Source organism: Trachymyrmex cornetzi, unplaced genomic scaffold (genome assembly GCF_001594075.2).
Source record: "Trachymyrmex cornetzi isolate Tcor2-1 unplaced genomic scaffold, Tcor1.1 scaffold1376, whole genome shotgun sequence".
NCBI classification, from domain to species: Eukaryota; Metazoa; Arthropoda; class Insecta; order Hymenoptera; family Formicidae; genus Trachymyrmex; species Trachymyrmex cornetzi.
The window spans coordinates 136,598-163,440 of NW_017295956.1; the positions used below are offsets into that span (position 1 = coordinate 136,598).

At 34.2% G+C, this 26,843-nt stretch overlaps 1 protein-coding gene across 5 annotated transcripts; it reads left to right on the forward strand.

Moving 5' to 3' along the window:
* Window positions 1–363: 363 nt before the first annotated feature.
* Window positions 364–19,434, forward strand: LOC108770880 (casein kinase I). Of its 5 annotated transcripts, XR_001940622.1 has the most exons (10): window positions 364–1,324; window positions 1,693–1,803; window positions 2,388–2,536; window positions 4,104–4,300; window positions 4,377–4,579; window positions 5,020–5,281; window positions 5,728–5,876; window positions 14,305–14,401; window positions 18,328–18,403; window positions 19,038–19,082. XR_001940622.1 is itself a non-coding variant. In XM_018522621.1 (9 exons), exons 1-9 carry the CDS (start codon window positions 1,249–1,251, stop codon window positions 19,105–19,107), a joined length of 1,314 nt encoding a protein of 437 aa, XP_018378123.1. In that variant the 5' UTR covers window positions 364–1,248; the 3' UTR covers window positions 19,108–19,434. The 5 variants fall into 5 exon arrangements, 4 of the variants coding, with proteins under 4 accessions (XP_018378123.1, XP_018378124.1, XP_018378125.1 ...); XM_018522621.1 differs by lacking the exon at window positions 18,328–18,403 and having other exon boundaries at window positions 19,038–19,434; XM_018522622.1 differs by having other exon boundaries at window positions 18,328–19,113.
* The last annotated feature ends 7,409 nt before the right edge of the window (window positions 19,435–26,843 follow it).

The window sequence follows — 26,843 nt, forward strand, 5'->3', positions numbered from 1 at the left end:
TCGATGATACGAAGCAAAATCCATCGGAATCCTGTTTTCCGATTGGTTGCAGAGCGTCGTACGACGCAAATCGGATGCAGTGTGAATCCAGCATTAGCCCGGATCCTCTTAAGAGCAACAGAGCTTTGACGAATTGGACCGAACGCTGATTGGTGATGGAGGCAAATTTTATCCCCGCAACCGGCTTTACACCAATCAGCGTTCTGTGTTAAAACACTGTACGAGGATCCGGGCTTAATGAGCGGTTGTCGTTCTGAATGCATCCAATTGTTTACGAGTATACATGAGGGCGCTGTCTTCGAGCAACACTCGTTCCTTTCCTTCCTTCCTTTAATCCTTTCGTCAGTGGTCGTCTTTATGAGAGGAACCTGAGGAACGTGTGTTCACGTCGTTCACGAAACGTCGTGAGGGCGGTGAGGGCGCAGTCGCGATTGGTGCATCTCTGGTCGTGCTTCGTCACTGGTGGTCACCGGTCCGCTTGGACGCCTCGGGCCGCGGGCAGATGCCCTACCGCGATCGCGACGTGCGTTCTCATTGGTCATTATTCGCGCTCCTACAGTCGAATCGACATTTACTACAAGATTCGATCTTTCTTCCCGTCCCGCTATTGCAGCTACACTATAAACGAGGTGTCTACGTTCATCGAATTTCGCCACGACGGCCGCGAGTGATCATCGACCGTCCTACCTCTCCCACTCCCGTAGGACAAACCTCTCGGTGCCGTCGTCACCTTCCTGCGATGCCGTCGTGATTCCTGCCTATCTGCCAGATCTGCGATCTCTGCCCTGGCAGCAGCGGCGCAGCGCCGTCAACACAACAGCGAGAAAGCGAGTAGCGACAGACAAACGCGAGCGCAGCGCCGCCGCCATCAGCGCGACCGCCATCGCAACGAGGTGCGCTATTCTGTTCGTCGCGACTAGCCACGAAGAAATGCCCGTAGGTTCAAGATCAATCGGTCCGAGTTTCTGTGCGACGAGCATGGAGGTATCGTTGCCGTCGAGCCAGTAACGCGAGCGAGCGAACCAATCGGAGTCCAGCACGCGCGCTGCCCGTTGTTGTGCGAGACCCGAGCATCGTATCACTCTACGCTCAGGTCGGGTCAGCTGCTGCTGTACCGCGCTGCCTACCCTACGCTGGATTGTTGGTGTGTGTACATATTAGTCACCTCGCCGCCGCCGCCGCCGCCGCCGTGATTGCAACCGCGACCGTGATACTTCCATCGGGGTGCGCCGCACGGGCTTGTGTACGATGGAGCTACGTGTTGGTAATAAGTACCGGCTAGGACGGAAAATCGGGAGCGGCTCCCTTTGCGACATTTACCTAGGTAAGCTGAAGGTTCCTCCCACCCCTCTCCGCCGCTCGTCAACCGCATGTCCGCGCGAGTCGCGACTCGCGAGCCACTCGATGCCGATCCTGTCTTCCTCTCCCCCCTTCATCCCTCCCACCCTCCACGTCTGTGTATGATGATATTATCTACAATAGATTTTGTATATTTCGCGCAAGAGAGCGTTAAACCGCTGATTCGTAATGTTTTATTCCCACTTTCCTTTCTTTCTCTTTTTATTCCGTTATTTCTATCTTTCATTTCTCCGCGCACCTTCTTTGTCTTCTTTATATATCCTGTCCATAGCATCCATGTAAACGTATTTGCACACATAAACGAGCCTTCTGGAACTTTTCCTTTATTCATAGGTACCAATATTTCCACGGGTGAGGAAGTCGCTATCAAGTTAGAATGCATAAAAACACGACATCCGCAGTTGCATATAGAGTCCAAGTTTTACAAGATGATGCAAGGAGGCGGTAAGTCAATATTTCTGTATTATCAATTGAATGTTTATTCTACACGAGGAATTGTATCCGCGTTCTCATTTATTTGACAGCTGATCCAATATCTTTTCTTTCCACCCAACACGACACACAGCTGTGTATCTCTGATATCTATGTGCTTGTGCATCTTTTTCTGACATTAGTAGTTAAAAAAGACAAATTTAGCATGATACAGAGATTTCAATTAAGTAAACAAATATTTAATTGTTCTAAGAATTGTTTGTCAATTGGTTTATAAGTAAAAATTGGTAATAACTTTTTAAAGAGAAAGATTATATAAAAAAAATATATTGTAATTTGAAATGTATAATTATTAAGACTTAATAATGTTAATTATAAAATTTTTATTGCGTTAGTTAAATAACACTTATACTGTGAATATTTCACTAGTAATACAGTTGCATAATCTTTTTGAAGAAAGTGAAGGGAAGGAAGTGTGATATTCTCTGATACAATTAGTTTAAACTATAATTACAATCTTTTGATATTTTACTTTTTTTGAATTATCAGAACATTGTATCATTATTATAGTATAATCTCTTTTTTCAATATTTTAGTTGGAATACCAACTATAAAATGGTGTGGTTCGGAAGGTGACTATAACGTTATGGTGATGGAGTTACTTGGACCATCACTGGAAGATTTATTTAATTTTTGTTCGAGACGTTTTTCTTTGAAAACAGTTCTGCTCCTTGCCGATCAATTGGTAAATATTCTTATAAAAATTTATTTTATCTAGATATCGTATATGAATAACTGATCAATAATTATTTCTTGCGTCAAAATAAAATATATTGTTAAAGCAATATACTATGTTTTTAAAATTTTTACAGTTTTTTTATGTCATACTGACTTAATTAATTTAATAGATATTTTGATTAATAACAAAAAGTGCATTTAATTTTTTTAGAATCTCAGAATTTCTTATATAATTATTTTATTAATATACAGTACAAAGACAGGATTCTGTTAGAGTTGTGTATTTATGGCTGCACTCTAAATAAAAAGCTAAACGTAGATCTTTTTCAACGTATATATGCAGGAGTGTTTGCTAAATGCTTTACCATACGTTCAGATTTTATATTGTGATTATATTTAATTATATATTACTTTATTTTACAGAAAAATATTATTATACATATTCTTGCCAAAAAATATTTAAATTCTCAATAAATTTTTTTTTCTTGCAAGAGACATTGTTTTAACTATGTTATGCAGTTATAGAAGTTATATATATCGACATTTATAATAATTAATACTTCTAAATGTGTTTATAAATAAATATACATACATGTACATAGATCAGTTAAAAAGAAACCCCTTTCTAAGCCTATATAATTTGAATATTTACCTAATTTAAATTTGCACTATATAATTTTCAAAGTAGCTTCCATTCTGTATTTATATAATGACTCCACCGCATCCGCCATGCCTCAAAACGTTCTCTGGAAATCTTTGTCTCAAATTGATTTAAGTAGCGATTTAGCCTAGAAGTCCTTGGTCGTTTCGATTTTTTGCAATGATTTTCACATAATCACTTTAAAATGTTGCAGTAAAAAATCTACATTTATACAATCTGACCAGCAAAAAGAAATTCCTAATGCACAATCTCCTTGATATTAAAAAAGACAACTCAACATGGTCTTCATCGTACTCTTGACTTTTCTTGCTTTCTTTGATCTTGCCAGATTTAACTCTTTATGATTAATTTTTTTTGTTTTCCAAAAAACAAATTTAAAATTGAAACTCAAGAGACGGTGTTTTGATACGGCCAAGCTAAATCGCGAAGTGTTTAGCGCGATTTGAGACAAAGTTTTTCAAAGAAATGTTTGAGCATAGTGAAAGCCGTATCGTTGTACAAATATAAAATTTAAATTTTTACAAGTTTAATCCGGTTTCTTTTTATTTAGACATATGTATTATGTAATAAATTATATATATAGTATTATATATTATTATATGATTTATATATGTACATTTATAAACACATTTTTAAATGTCATTGAAAATGTAGATTAAAAATTAACAATAAGGAATACAGGCATTAGTTAGTTTTATTTTATAAAATGTCGCATTTTTAGAAAAAAAATTATATTTTACAAAAAACAATGTTACTAATTTAACATGTATTATATAGTACATGTAATAATAAAATCAAATATTGAATAAAGAGTTTATTTATATTTCTGCATATGATCTTTGAAGCATGAAGCATGCGCATGAAATACAATATACAGTTACAATAACAGTGCTTTAACTTTTCTATTCTACAGATAAGTAGAACAGATTATATTCACAGTCGCAACTTCATTCATCGTGATATTAAGCCAGACAACTTTCTGATGGGTTTGGGAAAGAAGGGAAACCTCGTCTACATTATAGATTTCGGATTAGCTAAAAAGTATCGCGATGGGCGCACACACAAGCACATACCCTATCGAGAAAACAAAAATCTGACGGGAACTGCCAGGTTGGTTGTATTGATAAATGTATAATATTATATCCGTATAATATCATTTTGACTAATCCATTTACTGTGATAACAGATACGCGAGTATAAATACGCATTTAGGAATTGAACAGTCACGACGGGACGATCTTGAATCTCTGGGCTATGTCCTTATGTACTTTAATAGAGGTAGTCTACCGTGGCAGGGTTTAAAAGCAGCAACCAAGAGACAGAAGTACGAACGCATTTCCGAGAAGAAAATGTCTACTCCTGTAGAAGAGCTTTGCAAAGGTTATCCTGGTAAGTTTTGTTTATAGATAATAGCACGCATTACATACACAAAATATTTTAGAATCCCTGAATATTCTTAATAATTCTGCATTAATAATTTGTTTAAATAATTCTTTGAGATATATATATATATATATTTTTTTTAGGGATTCTATATCGTTACTAAGTTTAATTAAAATCGGTGACTCTTACTCTCCCCTCCCCCCCTCACTGCCATGCCATCCCCTTGTGAGTTTAACCGAACAATATAATTTTATAAAAGATTTGATTCTTTGTAATTTAGCTCGCGTAAAAATTCTTCAATCATTTATAACTCGAAAATTATTGATATCTTGATAGTTTTAGCACAAATTATAATAATTCTAAATTGACCACAAAATCTATTGTTACACTATATGTTATATATATATTATATATATAAGAAGTAAACATTTTATTAATTATTGCAGTGGAGTTTGCGTCGTATTTAAGGTACTGTCGAGACTTACGCTTCGAGGAAAGGCCGGATTATTCGCATCTCCGACAACTTTTCCGGACACTGTTTCATGGTCAAGGCTTTACCTACGACTATGTTTTCGATTGGAATATGCTGAAATTTGGTAACGCGAGACAACCGACGTTACCTTCTGCGCAGCAAGCGCCCATGCATTCGCAACCATCTAATGCGGCGTTACCTTCCGGGACCAACAATGATCAGGAACATCGATCGAGGTTAATGATTTTTTTAATTGTTATAGAACGCCCATTTTTCTGAAAAATTCTTAAACGCAACATTAAACGCTCATTAGTAATAGCATCTTTATTTTATTGCTCTTAAATGTGCTCTATTTTTAACATCTGTAGCATAGAATCAAGAAACGGCCGTTTCGAATATGAGTAATAAAATATAGTTTGCAGAAATACTTTTCATTAATATTTAATCTTGTATTTAAAGATCTCGTGAATCTAAAGTATATCTATTTCATTCAAAACAAGTTTCTAGCCTGTTTAGAAATAACTAAAAAAATTACAGCTTTTTAAATTTTGCTAAATAATTGCCTGCCTCCATTTATACACCTTATCAAATTTTTTTTTTTTATAATGTATAATATATTCCATTTTGTATGTTTCATACTCCATTTGTTTATTGTAAAACTTACGTTTTCTTCTGATTTTAGACCCTACACGCGGCAATGTTTGCCGAATGCGTCCGTAGCGGCGGTAGGCCCGACGCTTGGACCGAATGCTAGTCTGCGAGCGATCCGGCAGAAACGCGAGATGGAGACTCGTGGCGACCAGGACAATCAGGACAAGAGTGATCTTCAAGGTAAAATACAATTCTACCAACAATTCTGCGCAAGCCAGAATTTTGCTATTGCCGATCGAAAAACGCAACGCAATGTGACAGTCGGACACTCGCAACAGCCCACATCTGGCTGCAATGAAACTGTTGCCGCGACACGCGTGGCAAATCTATGTCAATTTAGTACATTCAAGTTAACCACACCGAGTAGTAGAGCGGCGCCGCTACCACCGTCAGATGTAGCGGCTTCTCTAGACCTGACCAGTCTCAATTTAGGACGTAATCGGGAATTAGGCCCCAATTGTACCGTCGATTTAAATCCCGCGACCACATCGCGCGATTATTATCAACCGGTGCTAAGTAGACCACGTGAGAGGAGTCCAAACACAACGTCCCGTCAGCTCGATAAGCAGAGTTATTTTTTTCATGGGCATAAAACTGAGAAAGACGTAGATCGCGAGGTCATGATGTTTGAAGATTTAGAAACAGATGATTCGAATTGCATTCGACGGATGACGGACGATAGGGATGACGTCGCGGCGACCTCAGGCGGTTCGATGAATTGTTTCGGTGGTCCAGATAGAGAGAAAGACTACGTTGACTATGACGGTGACAAAAAACTCAAGTGTCCAACAATGAGCGGTGCACGACGTCTCACTACGGCGTATGAGACGCGTCGCGACTCGGGAAACGTAGAATTCCTCGAGAAGGAGGGTGAGATTTTTAAGAAAAGCAGCAGTGAATTATTGCAGGAAGCTTTCACTAATAAACGCAGAAATTTCTCTTTTCGTAATAAAGAAAAAACGCATAGAAGCTTAGAATCGCTCGAGAGAAGCATCGATCTACCCACGGCAGATTGTAAGAGCCTGGATCTTCTGCCGGAAGAGCGGCCGAAAACCTTTTTTCACGGTAAACAGAGGAGTCTTGATTCCTCGCAAAAGTTGACGAAAAAGTCCATTGATTTAATGGCGGCGAGCAAAGAGCGCAAACGGCCTAGTTTTTTCCAAAGAGTTGGTAGAAGTTTGCATTTTTTACTCAGGGAGCGCGAGAAACATCAGGATTTCTTAAAACGAGAAAAATGCTCGATTAATAACCAGTATCCTCAGACCGATCAGGAAAAGTGCGAATATTTTTTACAGAGGTATCAGAAAGATATTGATTTTTTTGAACGTGCACCAAGCGCGTTAACTGATCGTGCTCCCGTCCAGTCAAATCTCGGTTCTTTCGATGAGAAAAATATTGCCTTTATTCAAAATTTTATCGGTCTTTCTAAAAACGCGAAGCTTAAGGAGAGTACATTTCGTATGACGGCAGATTCGAATAATCTTTTAAACACAAATATCGTGGAAAGAAATACATGTCTCAGCGCCGAGACACTACCGTATCTCCAGATAAGACAGAATAATTTAGGCGCGAGCGAACCATCAGTGCAATCCGATAATCTTACTAATGCTGCTGAACTGGTGCAATCGAGACTTTTAGATCCTGTCGCAAGTGTCGCTACGCAAGAAACCATGAGTGGCAATAAAGACAGCTTAGAGATCGGATATTCCATTAGCCATCTTGGCAGACTGTACTTACTACAGAATCTGCAGCATTTAGGTTGTACGGACGGTTTGCAATCTCTGGAGAACACTACCGAAGCAGAGAAACGTGATCGTTATATAAAATGGATAATCAGAGACGATCTGGACGCAGTGAGCATTACAAAATCTAACGATTATCTGGCTCATGGTAAACCACAGGGTAACTTGGATATTCTTAAGGGTATTCTTCTCGATATTTTCGTCTGTTGTATTTAAAAATGAATAGGTTTTACAGACTCTCAGAGAGAAAATCAACGCATTCTCTTACATCACGTACTAAGCGATCTCTTATTACTCTGCATTAAACTATGCCAAGATTTCGATAATTAAGAAGCGAAATATGTTCTACGAAAAAGATAATTTTCATATTGAGTATTTTGCGTAATCTTATATAGGATGATAAAGTTTAGCCACGAGTTTTGCGTTTATCAATTCATTAGTAACGTATATTTACAAAAACGAAAACTGTTATTTTATTAAATACCAAAAATTAACATGCAAGTTACCTTTAGCTTTGATGTAAGTTTCAAGATGCTATGAGAACGCATTAATGATGACCGTGCATTTTTTTTTATGGATAACCACTTCTCGAAAGACAAACCACCGAGAATATCTTTGACATCTTTGCTATGAATCGCCGAAATATATTTGCCATCGCCGTTCGGAGCTGGCGTTAAAAACTAATAGGTCCTATATATTAGTAGATATATGCATTGATCTCTCAGGTTGGAGGTTGAATATTAACAACCTAATTCCGGAAAAATAATTGTTTCGAAACCTCATTTCCAGATGAGAAGACCAAGGATCGATTTGGATTGTAACGCTATAGATTCTATAGAAGAACAAAAATCTTTACTATATGACAACTTCTTTTAATAAGCTGTTCGAAATCTCGGCGTTAAAAAATATAATTAAAAAATAACTACATATTAATATACATGTAAAAGAAATTATGTTGCTGAAAGACGATAGACTTGTAAGAGAGAGAAGGAGGAGGGAGAGGGAGGGAGGGGGGGGGAGAGAGAGCGCTATTGATTGTCTGGAAAAATTTTGCCGTAGAAAGTCATTATTGATGCGTTCCTGAAGCTCCTTAAAATATAAAATGTCATTCAAAGCTGAAGGTGATCATTTTAAACGTTATTATTATTTATATATATTTATTTTTTTGTTTTATATTTAATAAGATATAACTAACGCTTCAAATTTTTTTTCATATGCGTTACTAATGATTTAATAAATACAAAAATTTGTCACCAATCTTTTTTATCACTCTGTATATATATGTATATATTTATTTTTATATAATACTTATATATATATACATATATTGAAAACAATATTTATCATGGATGCATTGATATTCTTTACATTGCCGAATTATTAATGCAAATAATCACATTGAAGTCTTGGCCGTTTTCGAACAAACACGATTGCCTTAAATCCCAAATAATAGTGAAATCAATTAGATTGGATTGTAATGGCCGACATGAAGAGAGTATGAGGATTTTTTTTACTATACGTATACAGTGTAAGCATATATGACTTGATAATTTTATATACTTGTGGCTTCACACAGGATCGATATGCTCGTTAACTCTTGAGAAGCGCGTAGCAAGATTTTAATGCGCGTATTCTTGCCGCATATGATATTACGTGACAAGGTTGATTTTGTTTTTGTCTTTATTATTTAAGTTCTACTCCACGGTTGATAATATCCACATACCAAATTACAATAATTAATATATATTAACACTGCCACAAATGCAATTGTAGTAACAGTATAATGAAATAAGATACCAGAGAAAGAATAAGATATCAGAAAAAGAGAAGATAATAAGAATTTCATTTTCATAGAAATATTTAAATTATTTTAACGAAAATTATTATATTTAAAATTATTTTTGACTATCATATTTTACAGTTGTATATACATCAAATGTGTTTTTTATTGTTAATTTCTTTTACGATTACGTTGCTATATATATGCCCATTTTACTTCTTTTTTTACTTTTAATATATTAGTAGATTTTATTGTCGTGAAACGGTTCTTTGCATCTTGTTCGTCTTGGATTATGTATTTTCGGATCATCATGTATTATCTAGCGAAATTCATTTGGTCTTTGAAGTAGTTTTGATAGCAAAACAAAATAAATTGCGCGCAGCACAGGTTATAAACTAAGTAATAATATATTAGAATACATGGCTTTAATAATTTTTTATAATTTATTTATTCTTACGCTTTGATGAGCTTTTAATTATTTAGACTGACCTAAAATTAATAGACTGATAACATTTATCATTCAAAGTTTGATCACAGTATCATAGAGATGATCATTTTTATGATACAATATTTGATTTATTTTCTAAACTCTTTTTCCTTTTTTTATTCTTTTATTTGATATTTAAAACTTTACAATGCCGTCCTGTAACATCAAAGTACAGAAAAGTTGATGTTATACGTAAAATAACTCCTTTTTTTAATCAATTTTTTAGTTCTTTTAAATATGTAATATAATTATATATATATATATTTTCTATATGAGTAATTGCAATATCTTGTCATAAAATCTACGATGGTGTACAATCAAATGATAAAAATTGACTAATATCTTTTACAGTTCCTTTCTGAAGTTCTGCTTAGGTTACGTTCTTCTCTCTTTATATATTTATAAACTTAAGAGTGAATAAGATAAAAAGATAGTTATTAATGACATTTTGTCGGCTAATCCTATGTTTTTGCTCTAATTATACATTGTTTCGACAAACATAACAATAAAAACCAAATGTTTATCAATTAACTCATTTAATAGCTATTTTGTATATTATGTTAAAAATAGCAATCAATGATTCGCATTCTCGCAGAAAAAGTGACGCAAGTCGAAATTTTTTCAATTTTGTATTATGTGCTTATTGCGTTCTAAATACTTCTGCTTTTAATTAGGAAAAATGACAAGTTGAATATTTTCCTAATAAAATAAATCAGAAAAAGGATAGTTTTTCGAGGTAACGTAACATTGATAACATCATAACAAAGTTAATACCTATATTACTTCTAGAGAATTTGAAACAAGCAATTTGTGATTAGCTCTAACTTATATTTAATATTATAATAAATAATTAATTTAAAAATACGCTATTTTCTTTTCTTTTAAAGAATTTAATGTTTTACTTGTGTCACTTTTCTTGCAAGTGTACGATGTGTGACTACTATTTTTTTTAATATACAGGGTGTCTGGAAATTACCGCCAAATGTTTCGTGCGTGGGTAGAGCAGATTATATTGAGTCGAAAAGTCCTGTACCATTTTGCGGTGTCAGCAATAGTATAGTTAACGAGATATTAATTACTAAAAATTACAAAATAATAGTCTTGAATAATTTTTTACTCAAATACTATCAACTTTACAGAAAAACTGCGAGAGACAAAAATCATTTATTTTCTTCATAAAGTTCTGAGAATTTTTTCAGAATTTTTTAATATTGTATTTTTTCATGTTGGTAAAAATAATAAATGCAGTACTAAAAAGTTAATAAAAAATTCTGAAAAAATTCTGAGAACTTTATGAGAAGAAAATAAATGATTTTTATTTCTTGCAGTCTTTTTGTAAAATTGATAGTATTTGAGTAAAAAATTATTCAAGACTATTATTTTGCAATTTTTAGTAATTACTATCTCATTAATTATTGCTGACATCGCAAATTGGTACAGGACTTTTTGACTCAGTATAGTCTGTTCTACCCACGCACGAAACATTTGGCGGTAATTTCCAGACACCTTGTATACATATTGAAAAAGTACACACACACACACACACACACACACACACAGTTTTATACATATGTATAACCTCATTTTACAAGCAATGAAAAATGATCTGAAGACTATTGATTAATTATTTTCATATGTGATTAGAGGTCTTATGACTGATTTTTTTTATTGTATCCAAAATATCAAATATTTGCAATTTGTTGCTCATTAATCATTAAAATCCAAGTATAGAGCGTTAAATGTTCTCTACAATTTGTAGAAGAATAAGCACGAAATGTACTGCGTTCGATATCATGAACAAAAATCATCGCGATACTTGTTTTGCTCGCATTGAACGTGTTAATTATAATTAGCATTTAAAAAGAAAACAATGTTGTGTTCTTTTATTTTAGTCATTGACATTTTCATCATTTAATCAATTGTATTCTGCAACGATTGTAAAGTTTCGACCAATTCTCTTACTCAATAATTAATCAAGCATACATATTAGTTTTTAATACATTTAACGATACGTTCTGGTGAAATGGAAGAAGTAGTCTAACGGTTGATGACTCGATGAGCTTTCGCAATTTAGTAGCCTGATTTCTTTTTTGTTATTAAATGTCCCACATAACATGTATATGCCACAAGACAGCGTCTAGAGACGTGAAAAGGTTACCAAAGCTTAGATAGGGAAGATAAAGTCTTAGTTTGTTACTTATCCGTGATCTTTGTAATCTCGAGAGAAACTTTGATTTTCATTAGTCGTAACAATCGAGTGAGATTTATCATTATTAATATCTCGATACTGCCAACTTCTTCCTATGCACTAGATCATCAGGGACGTTGTTTTTGTCGTCCATTCTCTCTATTTTTCTTTACTCGTCTAGCATGTTTTCATATCGTATATCTGTAATCAGTCTGTTTTTTTTTATTGATAATGATGATGATGATGATGATGATGATGATGATGATGATGATGAAGAAAAAAGTAGCAAATAAATGTTTTTCCATTCAAGGACTGGTCTCTTTTTATTTATCTCACCACACGACATTGTCGATTATCCTTGTCAAAATTATTTCTCACTTGGCTTGAATGGAAAAACCCAAGCGCGAATAATTTGCAGATGTTGGTTCTGGAAATCGTATACATACGATGAAAGAAAAAGAGAAGAGAGAAAAATCTACTTTTCATCTAATTTTTGGATTTGTCGCATCATCTATCTTCACGAAAACGTGCCATTTCCTTATTTTGATCTATTTTTTGAAATTGTTCTCATTTGTTCGGTTGCTTTTCTTTTTTTTATTATAATAATTTTTCCATTTCAATTGCCAAGAGTGAAAGATTATCCATCGTTTCCTGCGTCGCCCGATTGATATAGAGTCTTTGTTAAACATATAACATTTTGAAACACGAATATGATGCATCAATCTGACGAACATATCCTACATACGATTAAAAATAATACACGATCCTCCCCCCCCCTCTCTCTCTCTCTCTCTCTCTCTCTCTCGCTCTCTTTCTCTCTCTTGAGGTTTATCTTACTTCGTTTATTACTATTTATTGTTTTGAAAGATTGCAACAGTATTTAAAAAGTGACGATAAATTTAAAATTTTAAAAAATATATCCCTTGGACAGAAAGTGTACACGACAAAAATTTTGAAAAAATAAAAAAAAATTATAAAATCTGTTATAATTTAAAATAAAATAAAAATTTTAAATAAAAATTATAAAATATTTTATAACTCAAACAAATATATGTTTAAAATATTAGGCTATATAATAAAAAACTATTTAAAAATGTATATTATGATTATTAAGAAAGATTGCAATTAAGAAGTATGTTGGATTTTGTCAATTTACATGAATTTATGTAGAATAGTATTTTAATTTTAGAAATTTAAGTTTGTATATCATTGTCATTACTATCATTATATTTACATTGAATATATTTACAATTCTGTGCGTATGAATACAAACAAAATATTGCACATCTAAATCGATAATGAGAAAATTAGATACAGCAGTTAAACGATTGTAATTTTGTAATGCAGCGATACTATTTTAGACTCAAACCCACACTCGTTTAGGTTGTTGTTACGGTTTTTTAATATAAATTATGTTGTCTCTCGAAAATAGTCTTAGATTGCAGATTGACATATGGTGGGTATAACATACAATATACGTACTGTAAAAAACGTGTGTTTTGCAATGTATAACGAGTGCTCTTCTCTACGACTGTTTTCTTTTTTCTACTTCCTGTTTTTTTTCTTCGAATTACCGATCAGTTATTTGCACGATTGAATGTACTGACCGAAATGTATCGGCGAGTGTATAAGAGAGCCGAGTTTTGTAATTTTTTTTGAAAAACTTTTGAACAAATATTGCTGCTCCCTTATTATTGCTTTTGGATTTGTGTATAAATCCTGCTGTGTGTGTGTCGAAAGGCGGTAGGAAGCTTTCATGTGTATACATTATTTATACATACAATGAATGGAAAAAGTATTCATACAGGAAAAAAATTTTATTAAAAAAACTTTATAGTAAATAAATAGCATTAATGAGCAATTTTATACAACGAAACGTTCCGTCCTAATATATATAAGGTCTGTTTTTTATTGCTGCACTCTGAACCAGTGCAATAAGTTAAAGTGAAACAAACGTATATTTGTTTCACTTCAACTTATTGCACTGTGTGTACTAGTTCAGAAAGTGCGGCAATAAAAAACAGACCTATGAACAAAAGAGTTCTTAAAAGCTAAATGTATGAACTGTATAAATACTTTTTGCGCATCCAAATAATACAATTTTTGATTTTTGTTAGGCAAAATAATTTAAATAAATATACAATCTATTTTATTGTTTGTTAATAAATTTCTAATTAATGTTTACTTTTTAAAAATGAGATTTTTAAAAAGATATGCGAATACTTTTTAGACTCATTGTATATAAAATTGTATGTATAAATGTGTATATGGAGACCATAAAAGCGAGTTCTACGAAACAGCAGGATGGCAGTGAGTTGACGATACGAAAGAACATATATAGAACACGATTGTTGGTTGAACTTTTTGTGCGGTTTTTCATGCATTATGTTTTTTCTGATGATCTCTTTCAGCATCGGGTGCGGGTGGACAAGAGCGAAGGGTCAGCATGCGGTTGCATCGTAGGGATACGCTACTAGCTGCTGCAGGAGAAATGCAGCCCAAGTCCAAGTGAGTTGCTACACAATATAGAACGACTAAATCCGCTAAACGACTGGGTATAACTTGCTCTACTGAAATCCGTGGACATTTTCGAAGAATATGTAAGCTTGCAAAGACAAACCATTTCGAGAAACGTTAGTTATTTCGGTTGTAATTAGTGTAATACAGATAATAGGAAAGTTTTGACTTTAGAAAACATAGACAACATGCAAGACTTTCTTTATCATTATATATTTGAAATAATGTTAAAGTACGTCGCTGAATTTTGTAATTTTATTCGATCAATTTGAGTTTTTCTTATCGAAACATCAATATCCTTGAGATTATAATTTCTAATAATAGAAATATATAATAAAATTTAGGTATTTTCGTATCTTTTTTTAAAATAAACTTCAGATTTTTACTTTGTTCAGTTTTTAAGATGTTAGATATCAATTGAATAATTAAAAAAGAAAGTGAAAAAGAAAAAAAATCAATTGGTTAACAAATACATTGCGAATTTTTGGCGACCTATTTTAAAATCACTTCATATATATAGAATTCTTCACATCGGTAAATGTTTAGAGCTTGTTACACTCTCGTTTTTGGTTGCATGAACATTGCACATTTGGGGACAAAAATTACATTCTAAGCCTGTTTTCGATTCTACTTATATTTGTATATCGAGCTCCTGTATGACTATGATGCTAAAGGTGACCCTACACGATCAATAATACTTACCAGTAATACTGACAGTATACATTAATATTTTTAGTACTTTACAACCTTACCCGATCAGTATTATTAACAATATATTTCACTATAATTTTACATACACTATTACATTCTATATCGATCCATCAATTACCTCGGCACCCTTAATCGGATTTAATAACTGTAGATCAACTGAAACTCATCAATCATGAATTCACAATTATTTCTGTGAAGAATGGAATGATTATGATTATTCATAACGGATATTAAACTCGATTAAGAGTGCCATGTAAATATAGTTAATATTGGCTGCGTTCGGAAACGTCACTCGGATGCCTCCAATGCCGCAGATTCATCATCTATCTTTGTTTAACATTTAATGTTTGACCGTATTAGGATCACCTTAAGTATGTAAATTTATAATATATTAATGATGGTGTAAGCTCTATTTTTCAATTTTATCACTACATATTTATAGCTCTTATCAAATTTCACGATTTATTGGTGCGTGATGAAAAATCGATTTTAAGATTGCCATTTGTGTTATGCTTGTGCAAACGCTAGATCATGTATTTGGTACGCGTTAGTTGAATGGAAGCTTAATTTTGGTAGGAAGGTGGTGTCGCAATACCGTGGCATGGTACTTTAATTAATTATTTGATTAATTATGTTAATTGAGGATAAATAGATTGAAGAAGATGGAAGGATACATTTTGTTATTTGGAAAGAATTCTCAATGTGCATATTTGTATATAGGATGTCTTGTTATATTATTTTAATGGTGTATTTTGTAAAACAAATGATAGTAATTTTTTAAATTACAAATGACTGAATATTATTTATTTTTCCGCAAATTTAATTTTGTAAAGGTGTAAGTAGAGAGAGAGAGAGGGGGGGGGAGAGCACCTTACTTTTTACATAATTTACACAAACTAGTTATAAAAGTTTTTAAAGTTAAAAAGTGACTACCTCCGAAATGAGTGTATCATAATATTTTTGTTTCAAAAGATTGTTTATAAAATTATGAGAATATATCCATGACGTAGTAATGAAAACATCCTATATATGCTACTGATATACGACGAATATCGAGTAAAAAAAAACCATCAAAAATATATTCATTCATATTTAACTTACATACAAGCATTCTCTCCAAATGAAAATCAGAAGTTACTATTACTATTGCTTGCTGTCAATTGCACTTTCGTAATACAAGATGTTTCGGAAAATGTGGTTACCTCTCATGAGCATGCAGATGAAAAAATTAAAACTAACCATAACATAAATTTCTATAATTTTTTTCTACGATGCCGAGATATTTATCTTTTAAGTTAAGATCTCTGAAGAGTATGTTTTTTAAATAATTTATAATATAATTATTTTCACCTTAAGTAAAGATTTTTAAAATAGTGCGATAGATTTGTTGATATTATCAGAGAACCAGAAGCGATCTACTTTTAAGCCACCTAAATTTGTTAATATCTGCGTATATACAGGGTGTTCCGTAAGTTTTTGCCAAACGCTTTTGTGTAGATAGAGCGGACTAAACTGAGCTAAAAAGCGCTTGGTGGAGTGGAGATCTGGGGGTGGGAAGAAAGAGCAAGTCTCGAGAAAATTATGATGGATTATATGAGATGAATATTAAATATAGAGTTCTGCACCCCAAGATATGTGATACTGAGGGAACTAGTTATAGCTAAATTAAAGATAGGCTGGGGAATAAGAGCTATGAGATACGAGAAGAGAATAAAGAGAACAAGGGAAGATAGTCTATTAGAATGCTGTTGGAGGAAGAAGGAAGAGGGCAAGTGAAAAGATTTATATGGCAAAGAAAGAGAAGGGTTTTATAATAGGAACGCAGATGGGGGATCAATTCTAGGGAATTAGGGCTGCGTAAAGTATACAAAAGCGCTTGACAAAAACTTACGGGACACTCTGCATATATAGGTACATACATATATTTTTTAAAAATTTCTCACATCTTTTTGAAAAAAAGATAGTTTCTTCTATTTTGATAAAACTATTTTCGAAAAAAACTCACTTGATCAATAGAGAAGGTACACTTTTATTTAGATGATGAATAATAAATTAAATTAGAATTTATTAAAACAAAACAGATTTAGTCGAAGTTACAAAAAATATTTAATATAATCCTTCCATTCCCATGCCCGATGAATCGAGGATTGCTGCATCTTATATGTTAGAGTTATAAAAAAGAAGAAATTATCTCTTAAATCAAGCACTTTTTTGCAATTTTGGCTAAATCTATTTTGTTTTAGTAAATTCTGCATGTTTGTGAGAGATTGGTCAATTATTCTGGAATATCTTGTATAATTATTATATTATTATTTTTAATAAATTATATTAGAATATGATTAACAAAAAAACTAATATAAAAAAATATGTAACCCATAATATAATTTCTATATTGAAGAATACATCTCTAATTGCCTGTGGCTTGCGTTGGCCTGGTCTACTATATAATTTTGAGACTATCGCATGTGATTTTGACCAAGAAATAATTTTTAAGTAATTTTCTTGATTGTTAGATTCAAATTCGATTATACTTGATGTTATTGGGATGCCCAAGCACAAATATCGCACAAAAATAAAAATTTTTAGTATTATTTCTTAACGTATGGAACATTATACTTAACGTATGAAGCATTATACTTAAAAGAAAAGCATTTTTCATAATAAATAAAACTTTTATAAAAATATTAAAAAATATTAAATGTGAAAATTAAGATACGAATTAAATAATCCTTAATAAAATTGATTAAAAAATAAATATTTTCTAGAACGCGCTGTATGTTGCTTAACAAGTGTTCCACTTTTTATATAAACTTTTTATATAATTTTATATAACGTAATGAACATCAAATGCTTAAACTTACGATTTTTCACGTCTAAAGTTTAGGTAAACGAGCAAAATGCAAATTTGACATCTGTCGCACAAGTTACATTAAAAAATCAGATATTTAATTTTTAAATTGGCTGAAATCAATATTTTTTTAAATGATAAATACTTTTAACATTAATTTAGTGCGTGCTGTGTGGGGGCATCTTTTCGAAGAACAGTACATGTGTAAACGTGCACGTTTTAACGTTCTAAATTTTTTTTCAAGCATTCGATACATATCTATTTTGCAATCTAATTAAAGCATAGATACGCAAACCTATACGGTAATTCGAAATTCATCAAAATTCCGCTTTATGTTCTTTCGTTGACTTTTTTTCAGGTAACCGAAAGCTATCGCACTAATTCTAAATGACAAAAATAGACAAAGAGGGAACGAAATTCTCTGCTGTGCCACGGTAGAGGACGCCGATCATGAAAAACTCTGATCATGGGGAAAACTTTCATCGTGCGAGCCTTCTCTCCAAGTTCATTCCTCCTCACAAGCTTGTCGGTATCATCAATCAATTTATTCACATCGTAAGAGAATCTTGCGCGAGAGAACTTTGCAGTATCAATATAATTTAGCGGGAAATGAAGAATACAAGTGATTCTTACGTTACATCTTCATTCGATAATATCTCTGCGTAAATGTTATCGAAAAAGATTAAATGACAAAACATGTCTTCAGAGGCGAGAGATATATTAAAAGGAAGAACAACGAATATTTTAATGAAGTTTGTTTCTTCTGAGACTTGCTATTAACATTTACCCTCGCTATAACTACATTGTATTTTATCATGAAGGACAATTTTATTCAGTTTACATCATTGTCTCATGTTAATGCCAGTCGATTATTCAATCTCACATAATGAAATCATAGAGAAAAGGAGCCGAGTAAAAGCGAAACTGGGGAGATTAGATGTAATGAACGAGAGAAGGAGCGCCGGAAAAGAAAAAAAGAGAGAGGGAGAGGAGAACCTTTAGCTCATTTATGTGGTGAAGACGGTGACGCGCTAATGTCGCTGTTTTGTGTATCTTTTGTTTTGGAAGCGCCAATGCGACGGCAATCGTCCCACCCACTCTGATGGTCAGGCGGGCAAGCGTGCAACACAACAAGTGAATCAGCAGCAGCAATAGCGGATTCATCGTCATCGAAACGACCAGTAGCGTCGTTCGTTGGAAGCAGCGACTGGCGATTACCGTTGTCTGCATAACGCTTTCCCATCCATTACCGCAGGCCGGAAGTAAATTTGCGTATGGTATCGCATGGCTATTTGGCGAACGGTGACCGATTTTTCCATATCACGACATCATAAAGATCATCAGTAATAAGACTAGCGCGTGCTGATGGTGGTGCCCACGAAGTATGCGACGTCCGCGAAAGTGCAGGCGATGGAAACAACCGCGACCGTTCCATGCCGAGTGGACGAAAGGATAAGAAGAGAGAAACGAGTCGTTGGTCCTCAATGCACGTGTTAAAAACGAAAACATAGCGTTGCGGCGAATTATAGTAACAAGATGTGGCTACCAACGCTCATCGCGTCTTAAGACGCAACGAAGCAGCTCCTTATTGAGGCGTGATTCTCAGGAGATTCGGCAGTCGCGTGAGTCTACTAGAACTTCTTTCTTGCAATCGAAGCAAGTCCTATCTGGACAACACCTCTCAACAGCGACGTTGAGGATAACGATGCTTAAAAATCACCGAACCCCTCGCGTCTTCTGCGCGCAGGATGACGAAACGCGATCGTTTTCTCTTTTTTTTTCTTCCGTGGCGAATCGCAAATGTACAGTACGCGGTTTCGATGATGGATTCTCGCAGTTGTTCATAATTTATAACAGCATGAGCGTACTTCGGACGACACATTCACAGTTTTTACAATAATGTGAGTTACGGTCGAGCTGGCCAGCTTTGCTTCCTTTGAATTCGTATGACATAAATGCCACTCACATGTGTATAAACTACAAAATACTTGGGTACGAGTAAAGCAAATTATATTCATCGAAGTTTGGTAGCGTGATTATAAATCGTTTCCAAAAGGTAGCGGCTTTTGTCAGATAGTAACGAAGTGCGAACGCGCGTGTATCGTAACGGAAAACTGCGACGATATATTAAAAATCGTAATATTCCGTATACGTCATATACATATATAAATATATATATATATATATATATAAATTGTTCTCGACTACAATAGTACAGATATTCTATTTGTAAATTTACATGTATCTCCTCTGTAACTTCTAAAAGCTTACATTTGTTTAATGTTACGTAAGTCCATCTTAGTGACTTATGTAATTATCTGTTAATGAAATTGACTTGGCGAAATTATCGTTCGATTTTCACGAGGCAGCCACGAGAACTAATTTCGTGCTAATATTATCGTATTCTGCTCCATTTAGCTGAATACGTTTGTATAAATGTAGAATATTTTTTTGTATAAGTCGCAACGTGTACATAAACCAGATGCATCGATAATCGAGAAACTGATATGTGTAAATCTATCACGAATTTTGCACAAAATAGAAACGATGTTTTCAAAAGATACAAACGGAGATATAGATCCGTGTCAGTGTCGAGAGGATCACGGGAAAAAGCCAGTAAATCCAGCCGCAATTAAAATTTCACATATTCAAAACCACTGAAACATAGTATAGTTCGTGTCCTAAACTTGGAGTGTTGTTGCTCCAGCCGGGTCGATGATGAAAATAGGCATCAGGGAATCATCCGTGTCCAAGAGAATAACTAAAAAGTCGCAAAGCATTAAATTTACGAGTTATTTTCCGAGACAATTTTATTGAAGATGGTATATATGATCTCTTTCTTAGTCTCGCTGAAGCGATTTCGCATCGATTTATGGCACGATGATAGAACATCAAGATCGTAATTATTTCGTTAAGAAATTCTAGTTAAACGATCATACAGAACGTAGTACAATGGGTGCGCAAGGAGAAAACGGTACGTCTAGTTTTTAGGAACAATTCGTTCGGTTGTGTTAGATAATAAGACGAAGAAGAAACACGATTGCGAGTTTCCGAGGAGCGTTTCTATCTTATCGGCATCGATCGGGCGTACTGTACAAGTGGAGTATTACACGTGTGATGGATTATGTACGTGTACATTGCCGCGGTTCATATTACCTATTACCTACCGTTACCGTAATCGTGCGTTCTAAGGAGACGAGAGGTGTACGAAACCAAGCTCTGAAATGGACACGGGCAATTAATCGTTATCTATAATGACCGACGTGACCTCTCCTCGCTCCGCGACAAACCCACGTGCCCTTCCCTTTTGTACGGCAACAATATTAACCGAGAACGTAAGAACGAGCGATTTATCCACATGCTCGGTTCTGCTCACCGATTTCTCCTCTTATCATTTTTATTTCTTTCAATGAATCTATCTCGAGAGATGAACGAGGATATGACACGTGGCGAATTGCGCGCAGTACGTGTAAAGAAAGCAAATATTGGTGAGCATTACCGAGGCTTCATTCTACTAACGTGTGTATGTCCCGTGTTTGTAACAAGTGTATGCATGTGTTTGTGTGCTTGTACGTCGAGCATGTACGAAATTTTTGCGCGCAAAATAGGCAAAGATGAAGGGATGCTGGATCGGGAGAGACAGCGAATAAGGTATACGTGCGTGCGTTTAAGCGTGCTCTAATGAAGAGAAGAATCCCGAGAGAAAACACGTGCCGCATTTCTGATAGAGCTCTCGTATTCGTATCCTGTTAACGTATCTGTAAAGATTGTACATACAGCCTCGTTTCATGTTAGTAAAACAATTACGTGTGGGCGAATAAGATACGTGATCAAAGATACGAATATGGGTCGTCGAAGGGACTTGAAGCGTTCGTGTTACCGAATTAAGAATTCCCCAATTCCGTTCCCTTATCGTTCCATCAAAAAATCTCATTGTCCTCGTCTTCTCCTGTCTCCCATCATCCTCTCCTCGCTTCGGTTTTCTTCCTAACATTGTGTCTTACACAATACATCGTACACGGCACGTTCCATATGAAGAAGAGTGGAGAAAACGAAAAAAAAAACGTGATAAAAAATTATTCGTATAGATATATTATACCGACACCGTGTTTTTCTATGTATCTTTTTTTTCTTTTTTTTTCATAAGATACTATTACTACCACCACTACTACTACCATATTATTACTATTACTACTACGACTATTATCGTTACAACTATTGCTGCTATTGCTAATTGTTATTATGTTGTATATCGTATAGTCGAATCCTGAATAGCAATGATCTACTCGAAACGAAGCGACGAGTGAAAAACGAGGACAAAGCGACGTACTTGGACGGCATGCACACACACACACACACACACACACACACACACACACACACACACACACACACACACACACACACACACACACACACACACACACACACACACGTATTCTTAAAGATTTTCAAGTAAGAAATTGGACATCATACGTCTGATCGACCATATTTTTCAGCTGTTTAAGATAGAATGAAATAGATCACGCATCTCGAAAAATATAACGGATCAATCGTATGGTATTCAATCTCTTAAAGATCTCTACATATTTCGATCACATTACGTTGCGTACACGAACTTCTTCATTTTCTTTCGCACAGAGTATCAAATTAATAAATCAATTGTTTGAAAGAATTCAAAAATCACCAATCGAAACATTTTTCTCATGTTATCGTCTGCGTTTTATAACAAAACGTTTTGGACAATTTGATACTATTGCTAAGTCGGGAGAGACGAAGCGATTAGAAACCGACGTGAAACATTTTAATTTGAATTTGCATTAATTTTAACTATATACTAAATCGAAGATAAAAGATGTATGACATAAAAAAAGTAATCTTATATATGTAAATCTTTTAAGGATTAATATTCTAACGCTGTTATCTAAAGTAAAAATCTTTTAATATCATATCAAAAAAACATAGGTTTTATTTTTCAAAGATTTTGACAGAACGTTGACTAGTTCAATAATATTTCTTACCGTGAAAATTGGTGTTTTCATGAAAGAGACCTTTCTGCACTCTCGACAACTTTACACAATAATTTTGTCGTTAACCCTGAAGTTTGGTATTTCCTCTCTCGAGTCATCTTTCTCATAACAAATCTCATTTATCACTCCAGAGAAGTTTCCCGGAGTCAATAACGTTAGTTATCAAATTCATCTCTATACCGAAGAGGAAACTATTTGCTCCATTCATAAAGTCGAAGCTATAAATAAATAATCGCTTTTTACGCCCGCTTGTATGATCTCCCTTCTCTTGTGGCAGCCAGAAATCTCATAATTATTACTTATTTATTACATGCAACTCGTTATCACAAAAGACTTTACTAGCGATAAAACAAAGCGAGTTTTACTATCACATTTCAGAGTAATATCTCGGTTGCTGATAAACATAAGAAAATTTTAAACATAATTACAATAAAACGATATGATTACTCTATTGTAATTTTGTATAATCATCGAGAGGGGAGATTTTCCGACATTTTATTTACAGCATCGACTAATATATCCAAGAATATGTGTACATTATGTATTAGATCAAGGAGATTCTCTGTGCGAATCGTCGCTTTGAAGAGAGGAAAAAAAAACACTGCCAGCGCAAGTAAAAGTTCTTGCGTTTACCTGTTTTTGACTGACTAAAGACACGTGCGACGACGATCCGGATTTGTTGCTTCGTCCTCGTAAATTATCACAAATTCGTCGAGCGGGAAATCTTCTCAAGGTGATCGATGCCACCGCGAAGAGGAGCAGCGATAATTCCTCCCCGCGTTATTTTCTTTTTTCTCTTTTTTTAATTTGCGCGGTTTGCACGAGCGCGAGGTCCAACCGAGGAATGACAGAAATTATAATTGTATAATTCAATTAGAAACTACTTACATTACAATCATACAATTTCGTTATATAATTTACGGTTTCGATGCAAATAGGCTTTTCATAACAATTGATTAAAATTTGCATTTGATATAAATTATTGCGTCGTTGAGATACAAAATTGCAATTTACTTTTTTTATTTACATTTCACATTTCTATGATGTTTTCATCACTAAATTTGTTTTTCGCGTTCTGCAATCGGACCAGTGACTTTGGACACGAAAGGTATGCAAACTGTCGCGCGAGTGAAAGCTGTATAATTATTGAGAGAGAGAGAGAAAGAGCGTGCGTATGTATGATTTTTTTTTTCATTGCACGATTGTGGATCATAGGTTACGAGTCGTATGCGCTTGTTTGGCCGGCCTAGGGGAGCTTTCGCGAATATGTGCGAATAGATGTAGAGCGTTCAGAAAGTCTCATATGACGGCTCCAATGGCCTCCCTCGGCGATAGGATGCCACGATGACTACGGCAAGTGTCGATTAAATAAATTCGCGATTGATGTATTTTAAGTGTACTAATTGAAATGTGTATCGAGGCGAATGGTTTGTATATATACAATTATTATTATTATAATCTATCAAAGCAAGAAGAACATTGATAATATGTGCAAGTGTGCTTGAGAATAAGTGAAAAAATGAGAGCGAGAGAGAGATTAGATAGTGTCCGATTGTGGCAAAAAGAGCGGCAACACCGAGAACAAATAATAAATACTGTAAAACTGTCTTTGTGTACTATATGATAAAGAAACGACACAACCATACCTATAGAAGCATTTTAATCAGTGAGTGAGTGAGCGAGTGAGAGAGAGAGAGAGAGAGAGAGAGAGAGAGAGAGAGAGAGAGAGAGAGAGAGAAGAAAGATATGGTCTGTTTAACACAAGGTGTATATTATAGCCCTGTTTCTCGATTACTTTGCATTTGTACTTCGTTCCGTCTTGGCGGGAAAGTGTTAGGAATATAATCGATAGTCGAACGATGAGAATGTTGACCCATATACATCTGCAAATTTCTTTTTTTTTCCTCCCTAGACTCCTTTCGAAATGACTAAGAATCAACATTTCGGATAATTCTCTTTCTGACATTAAGAGGATCCTAAACCAAGAATCACCGATAATTGCATATTGCCAATTTCTCCGAATTGACTTTATAGATCATGAAATCCTTTTATACCAGGGTTCGCGACACGATTTTCACTTCTTGGCCGATGTTCGACTCGACTCCTCCTTCCGCTACTATTCTCACTTCATCGCCCTGCGCACAGTCCAAATGTATAGGAATGTATAACACTCGTATACATGAAGTCCACCTGCTTTGGGCGCGCTCACGTTGTAAACTTCATTCTATCTTCTCTTTTTCCGTTCATTATATAACTAAGATGGAATGAAGCAACGTGCGTAAGGGCTCAATCTTACATGTTCAATACAATGCTGATCGATATTTTGGATGTGCGCGAGTTGGTGAAGGAAGGGGCAGGAACCAAAGTGAAAATCGACCGAAAAGTAAATCTCAGCACTGCTATAGATCGCACGTACCAAATGATATCTTACCCGAAAGTGTATGACATGTACAAACTATCTTGAGCTTGCGAAATTGTGTCGAAGGCCTAACAAAAAGATTTTCCAAAATTAAAGTCTTTTTTTGTATAACAATTACTTTTTCCTCTTTTACAGATTTGAAAATCCTTTTCCAGGGTTAAAATATACACATTAATACGTGCCTGTGAGATAGAATTTATTCCGAGAATGACAAAAAATTTCGAAATTGAATCTTACGAAAAATGTTTTGTCATTCTTGGCATAAGCTCCATCTCTAATACAGATGGCTTTAGGATCCCCTTAAAATTCAGTATATTTTAATTTTTTTTTCTACCAACGAAAAAGGCATTAATAATTATTACTTGGTTCCTAATCTATTTGTTCTAATTTGTATTATATATAAATATATAAATTATTTGTTCTAATTTGTGACGAAATATTTTAGTTATGCGGTTATTGTATGTGCTAATATTTCAATGTCACTTGCGTAGTAAATCTCTTGCAATCGATACAGAATGTTGCGAATATGCACGGTGTAAATGGGTTAATTTATACACATCTTCGTTGCACTGCGGAGTGCATTTTCCTTTCGTTGTATCTCGCACTTGCTAGATTACGTAAAACACTAACATTATTAAACATATATTATTAAAAAATGTAATATATACAAAATTGTCAATATTTGATGATTTATTGTTTTTAAGTAAAAAATATAATATATATAATATTTATATTTATTTATATATTACATTTTTATTTAAAAACGATAAAATATCCAATTTTGACAAAGATTGGCAATGCTGTATCCATAGAATGTTTATTTAATAATATAAATAAAGCAATTTATCACGTTTACGATAAGTGGAAGCGAGAGCGCGAGACAGCGAAAGAACTCTGCTTGTTAATCTATAATAATTTGCGATATTATTGTAAATGAAAGCTAGCAGCGTTAACGTTGTTTGGAAGAAAGATTGCGTTTAGGAAATTTGATCTTTTCGCGTTATCTTGGCTGAAAGTGTAATTAAGACGATCAAGGAATGTCTGGTGAAATAACAAAACGCAATATTGTTACTCGTTTAAGTTTTACGTGGTGGAATCGGTTAATAGTAATTACGAGTAAAATGCGTTTTGGCGATAGCAAATTCGTTATCTGTCTCAATGTATACATGCGAATTTGCTTTAAGAAATAGGTATGTCGCACGCGTCCATATCGTTTAAACGTGTCTCGCAGTTGATAAAATACAGGTATTACATATTTTAATTAAACTCGTTTTACATTCAACACTTGGTTCGTACCGAGATATTTCAGTATACGCAGCAAGGTGTCCCGAAAAGAACTGTATCTGATAAAAATTTCGAACACGGTCATTCAAAGCTTAAATTTTACTTGAAAAAATCGTGATCTTTTAATTTACAATTAAAGAT

What these genes read in the sequence shown, in the direction of transcription:
- LOC108770880 (XM_018522623.1), top strand. Translation starts at nt 1,249, where the DNA reads ATGGAGCTACGTGTTGGTAATAAGTACCGGCTAGGACGGAAAATCGGG. An exon ending in CAAGATGATGCAAGGAGGCG is followed by an intron (nt 1,804 to 2,387) that starts GTAAGTCAATAT and finishes TCAATATTTTAG; the next exon opens with TTGGAATACCAACTATAAAA. An exon ending in GGCTCATGGTAAACCACAGG is followed by an intron (nt 7,599 to 14,304) that starts GTAACTTGGATA and finishes GATCTCTTTCAG; the next exon opens with CATCGGGTGCGGGTGGACAA.